General features: G+C 37.8%; 2 protein-coding genes across 5 annotated transcripts in view; one reads left to right on the top strand and one right to left on the bottom strand.

Annotated features, from left to right (window-relative positions):
• Positions 1–2,414, bottom strand: part of pld6 (phospholipase D family, member 6) — a 5,461-nt gene extending 3,047 nt beyond the window's left edge. The window contains exons 1-3 of one of the 4 annotated variants that reach the window (XM_005936421.3): positions 2,290–2,414; positions 466–637; positions 28–257 (exon numbers count right to left, since the gene is read on the bottom strand). In XM_005936421.3, the coding sequence (XP_005936483.1) occupies positions 28–257; positions 466–635 (400 nt within the window). In that variant the 5' untranslated portion in view covers positions 636–637; positions 2,290–2,414. Of the gene's footprint in view, positions 1–27; positions 258–465; positions 638–1,133; positions 1,246–1,852; positions 1,949–2,289 lie in introns of those variants that run through there. The other 3 variants (XM_042226456.1, XM_042226457.1, XM_005936420.2) reach the window with 3 other exon arrangements.
• On the top strand, positions 2,371–5,884 carry LOC102306134 (transcription elongation factor 1 homolog). Its single transcript, XM_005936419.2, has 3 exons — positions 2,371–2,501; positions 2,602–2,672; positions 4,491–5,884. The coding sequence occupies exons 1-3, from the start codon at positions 2,386–2,388 to the stop codon at positions 4,553–4,555; spliced, it is 252 nt and encodes an 83-aa protein (XP_005936481.1). The 5' UTR covers positions 2,371–2,385; the 3' UTR covers positions 4,556–5,884.
• The last annotated feature ends 206 nt before the right edge of the window (positions 5,885–6,090 follow it).

Genomic DNA, 6,090 nt, shown 5'->3' on the forward strand with positions numbered 1-6,090 from the left:
TATATAAATAAAAATCTCCTCCCTTACCGGCTTTGCGGAGGACACCGATCTGGGAGCCACTGATGGCCGAGTAGACCTTGTCAGTGAGGACTCGGATGGTTACGCCCCTGCTATGCAGCAGTAGTACAGCCCTACTCAGATCCATGTTGGAAAAAGAAAAAAGACACAAGTCCAGAGAAGAGCAAGCAGACAGGATGTAGCGGAGAAGACGAGAGAAAGAGGTGTCTACACCATGAGGCAATGAGCAGACATGGGAGCTGGAAGAGCAGAAAACAAAAGATCACCTGTCATAATTCATGACCACTTAAGTAAAGTTTAGCTTTCAGGGTTCATTTCATGTGAAAAAATACTTAAGTAGATGAAAAATGATTTTAAAAAGAGGTGAAGTTAATAGACATTGTAACATCTTTGGCAGCGATATAGGAAAACAATAATTACTTCAAGTTTCACTGATGTTCCACTTACTGAGGTAACGTGGGAGAGAAGATGTGCTCCACACAAGCCACCTCTGAGGGGAAGAAGAGGACCTTATTGGTGATTCTTTCAGACCGGCGACGACTGAAAAGCCAAAAGAGCAGCTCCAGACTGAGGGAGAGGGCCACCACTCCCAGGCTGACCACCTTTACTGTCCACATTGCTACCATGTAAAGAAAATAACTTTAAGAATCAAATGTGTAGCACAATGAAAACATCCTTGTCCTCATGCATGATCATAACGTGTTTTAATGTAGATTCTTTAACAGATAGAAAACAGAAAACAAGCTGAATTGTGGAGGACTCCAGCTTATCAGTTCTGAGGATTCACGCCCTTATAAACAACCTTTTATTTTCTCGTCTCACCCTTCATTAGATCAGTAGTGCAATGTTTGTAGCTCCACAATGTTTTTGTTTTTTTTTAAATACAGAACATATTCAACTCTGTAAGAAACCTCTATGAACGCTGTTAAAATAACGCACCACAAATCATACATTTAACACATGTAGCTTGAACACAAAGGCTTGTTCATATTTGCCAAAGAGATCTTGATTATCTCAAAGACTTTTGGGAAAATGTTCTGTATGAGACAACAGTTTGGGTCCTGTTACATCTGATGTAAATATAACACAGCAGTTCATTAAAAATAACATCATACCTACAGTCAAACATGGTGGTGGTAGAGTGGTGGTTTGAGTTGCTTTGGTGCTTCAGGATTTAGATGACTTGCAGTAATTGATTGAACCATTAATGTTATTTTACTATATGCTCTATTGGTTTTATTTGAAAATAAATGACGTACAATATTAACATAAATGTTGCCATTATGATACTTTATATCAGAGTTAGCATAAAGCTAATTTTCACCTCCAGTCACGTGCTAGGTTACATTACAAATAATTATAACAACAATAAAACAAACAATATCTCATAAAGGGTCATTCACAAAACACACACCCACATGCCCATGAGCGCCAAATAAGAAACAACAGGAATTATCTCAGCCTGATTAGAGTACTGCAGTTCTTAAAGATGTCAGGCTTTTATACCCTTACTGTGGTTATCTTTGTCTAAGAAGTTTAAAAATGATCTGAAACATGTAAGTGTGACAAATATGCCAAACAAACTGTTGTTCACTGCACTTTGTTTTCGGCTTTAACCAGTAGAACGCAAATTAGCTCCCTGAATCGGTTAACCAAGCTGAACTGAGCGAATCAAACCAGCATCTTAACAGTGTTGAGCTACTGTTGCTGAATAGAAATCGAAGCACATTTGACCAATGTTAGCCTTGCGAGATGTGGAGCATGTCAAAACAGCAAAACTGAGGTTTTTATTTTATTTTATATTATTTTATTTCTTTAGAAAACAAAGGCAAACCTGAACAAGCTTCTGTCGCCACCACGTGGGAATAGGCAGCGCCAAGATCTTTGTCGTCACTATCAGGCAGTTAACAGACACGTCAGCTAGCCAATAGCAGGCCACGACGCGCACACTCTTCTCCAATTACGTAACGCGAAGAGTTACGGGTGCTGGAGCCAACGGAAGCCGTTTCCGCAAAACGGTAGCGTGTGTTTTCAACAAGAAAAGGTAAACTATCAATACATAACGTTTACCGGTCATTGTGTGTTTAATATGTGGGGATAGTTGAGGTATAATGAAATAGAATATAGCATTAAGTATTTTTTTCTATCGCGAGACGATTTGTATTGCACGAGAGAGCAACAACAAACATGCTAACGTTAGCCTGTTAACAACAGTGTGGGGCACCAGCAGCAACTAGCAGCTGGTGTTGTTCTTTTAGCAAGTATTCTCACATATATATGGTGCTGTTGGTCCAGTGTACGTGCCGTCTTTGTTGAAGCAGTGTGATTTTTGTTTCTTTCACTCAGACTCGATTCCCTTTGTGTAAAATGGGTCGTCGCAAATCCAAAAGAAAGCCTCCTCCAAAGAAGAAGATGACGGGGGATCTGGAAACTCAGTTCACATGTCCTTTCTGCAACCACGAGAAGTCATGTGATGTCAAAATGTATAGTGCCCACCTAAACACACCTGGTCTATGGTTCGTAGGTAGATTTCTTAGGTGATTGGTGGTCTCTGACGCTTCTTCTCGCTTTGTCTTTCAACAGGGAGAGAAGCAGAAACACTGGGATAATATCATGTACAGTCTGCTTGGAGGAGTTCCAGACCCCCATTACCTGTATCCTTATTGAGTTTTAGGTGGCAGCTCTCTTTCTCATATAGCAGCAAAGCAAATATAAGGCAGAGCAGTTTCTTGTTATTTTATTATCTTTGCACATTTAAATTAATTTTTTATATGAGGAAAAGTAGTTTGACAAAATAAAATATTAGCTCATACATTATTCAGGGGTTAAAGAAGTTCATAGGGATGTACTATAAAACCAGTTTAATGGCTTGTTGAGCTATGTTGCGCTTAAAGTCAGCGTTTTCTTTGTCACAAAAGTGATCTCGTTTTACCTTGATAAAAACCTATGCTGAACACACAACCTGGTTGAGAGTAGGTTATCTTTAGAGTTTTGGTGTAAAATTCAATTATTCTTAAAATTGATTTATTCTTCTGCAGGAAATCTACGTCCTAGCTTGCGTTGTAACCAGAAACTCATTTTATCCCTGCACTGCAACCATGCACCCCGTCAAAGTAATCGTGGTATGCGTTGATCCGACATTTAGTTGCATTTCTCTGGAGGTGCACATCAAGTTACCTAGAAGGTTGTGGCTTAGTGTTAAAAAGGCACTGAGGCTCAAGCGGTTATTATGTAATTAACTTAATTTAAAGTGTTTGTTTTACCGCTCTGTGCGATTAATCCCAAGATTTGCCGCAGGAATAATCTCCTGACCTTTTCTTTTGTACCGGTCTTGTTCTTTACTATTATATGTTTTATGTTCTTGGTGGATTTTTAGACAGCATTGTATTGTCATTATCTGATAACATCTGTGAAGTGTAGGTGGCACTCACAGGTATCATTTCACGTGGAAGAAAATCCACATGATTTTATGTGAGCGCCCACAGAGCCTGAAGCAGAACACTCTTAATGGAGAAAGTTTATAACGTGCATCACAACAGTGGTTATCTAGGGTTATAGGCTTTGACAAGCACATTAAAGCAAAGAAACTCTGGCTGTATTGAGCTTAATTCGTTGTATACTGCCTCTTTGAATAATATAGAGTGGCATTAGGCTAAAACCTTGGTCATACATATGCAGGTGGTCAGGTTGTTGGTCATTTCTTTCTTTCTTTGTGAGGCCCTATATGTTTTACTAATAGCTCGTCTTAGGAAACCTGCCTTAAATGTCAACATCAGCATTTGCCTTCATTGCCTCACCACATCACTGAAATGAGACAGTGTCTCTTTCATATACCGTGCATATGACCATAGCTTCTAACTTATCTCAGGTTGACTATGTAGTAAGTCCACCTAAAAACTAACTGGTGCATAACTAAATCAGTATTTGTTTTGGGAAAAAATAATACCGTTATCTTGTTTTCACTTGGCCACAGTAACCACATAGATTAAATCAGATATCTTGAGAGCTTAATTGTAGGTCATATGAGCAATTTAATGATATCAAATGACTGAAATACTTGGTTGTTGACAGCTGGGAGACAAGGTTAAATTATCAGGAAAAAAGAGGTGGTAGGCTGACTTTAAATAAAGGTTATATAATCAAACTATATTGTTATACTTTAAACAACAGCAGCTCACGTCATTTTTCCATCTCCGTGTAGTCTGAGACCAATATGAGGAACTGTTTAATTTTATCAGAGTAATAAAAATGTTGTGGTACAAGCTTAGAAAGGCAGGAGACCTTTGGAAAATGTTAATTCGTTTATTTTACTTCCAATAAATAACCTGGCTTCAGAATGCGATTTGCTCAAACACATTGTAATAACTGGAACTTTGTATTGATTTTTAAAGTTCACCTCATTCTCTGTCTGTGGATGTTTTTATTTTTAAGCAACAGCATCGTTTTTTTATCCTTAATCCATTCTTCCTCAGATCTGTCAGAGCCAGTTGATGTGTATAGTGATTGGATAGACGCCTGTGAAGCAGCCAATCAATAGAACTCATGAAAATGGTTAGAAACAGAGCGCAGTTAAGTTCTACCCACACTGAAGAGGAAAACCTTTTTTTTTTCTTTTTCTTTTTGCATTGCTTGATGCATGCTTGTCAATTGTTCCTGTTGACAAAAAGCTGTCAATTGCCCAATGGCCGCTTTGCAGGTTCTTGAACTCTTTATAAGCTGCCAAACAAAAAACTGAGCTTGAATCAGCAGCAGAAATGGGAGAAAATGTGCAACTACTGATAAATAAAATATCCAAATGTCAAATTTGTGGGTACTCTGTTGCCGACACATACCTAGCATTAACTTTCTAACAGCTAACTAGACATGGATGCTACAATAATTAACCTGATAGTAAAATCTAATCTATTTTAGCTAGCTACAGACATTTTGTTGCACATTGTGAGGCCGGCTGTTTTCCTTCTAGCAGGCCTGATTTTCAGAGTATGACATGTTGCGCTTTGTCTCTACACCTGTCAGAAAGGTGGTGAAGAGTTCTCCCCTTTCTGTTTAAGGTTTCAGCTCACAACTCTACTTTTGACTCTTGAGATTTATTACATAATTTGTTCTGTGCAGTGTACCCTGATTTATCTTTACACATTTAGCAGAGCTGTCTGTTTTAAAAATACAGCTTCTTTTTTGGGTGGGTGGTTGGTTGGGGGACCTTATTGGTGATCATCTAGGTCCATTCTTTTAAAATAAAGTATTTTGCATTGAAAAAATGCTTCCAGGTATTTAGTTTCTAACTGCTAGAGATATCTAAGAGATACAAAGATTATGCAAGCGAACATATTCACATCTTAGCATTTGAATATTTTAATATGAATATTTGTATCATGAAAGAAACTATGAATATGGTGAGTAGGTTGATTTTAAAATGGACAACTCTTGAGTATTATTCCTACAGTTTTTCAAAGTCTGACACAAGCAACTCGATCTAGTTGAAGAGTAAAAATTGTCTTGTTTTTTAATGATTTATACAGTCTTGGTACAAGGAATCCTGAGCCGGATGTTTGTTCAGTCCAACTGCAGTGCTGGAAAATGTCACTGAAATAGCTAATCATGAGCTTTGTGTGTATGTGTGTGTGTGTGTGTAATCTATAATGATTACTCGGATTTAAGTATGATGTTACAGATTCTGGTCATAATGCAGTCACTCAGACATCTGTGTCACAGCATTAGGTCATTCCACTCTAGAGAGGAACAAGATGTTCAAGATTCATGCTGAGCTGCTGAGTTCATGAGTTTTGAAATGTTTTTAATCCATTCAGTTTCTATTTCTGATGTCTTTAGGTTATATGTTCATGAAATAAAATAATTTTAAGATGCACAAATGTTCTTTTAATGGGCATGTATATGCAGTAATGTGCAGTATTTCGATGCCTTGAAGTCAGTAGTTTATGCTCAATGACACTCTCCTACACAGCCATCTGTTTTGGGTATCATGAATCAGAGCTGTTTTGTTTAATGTTTACTTAATGGATATGTTTGATTTTGATCCTGTGGTAGAGACTTAAGGGTAACCCCATCATTATT

Source organism: Haplochromis burtoni, unplaced genomic scaffold (genome assembly GCF_018398535.1).
Source record: "Haplochromis burtoni strain Fernald_Lab_line unplaced genomic scaffold, NCSU_Asbu1 Contig_212, whole genome shotgun sequence".
NCBI classification, from domain to species: Eukaryota; Metazoa; Chordata; class Actinopteri; order Cichliformes; family Cichlidae; genus Haplochromis; species Haplochromis burtoni.

What these genes read in the sequence shown, in the direction of transcription:
- LOC102306134 (XM_005936419.2), top strand. Translation starts at nt 2,386, where the DNA reads ATGGGTCGTCGCAAATCCAAAAGAAAGCCTCCTCCAAAGAAGAAGATG. An exon ending in AAGTCATGTGATGTCAAAAT is followed by an intron (nt 2,502 to 2,601) that starts GTATAGTGCCCA and finishes GTCTTTCAACAG; the next exon opens with GGAGAGAAGCAGAAACACTG. An exon ending in GTTCCAGACCCCCATTACCT is followed by an intron (nt 2,673 to 4,490) that starts GTATCCTTATTG and finishes ATTCTTCCTCAG; the next exon opens with ATCTGTCAGAGCCAGTTGAT.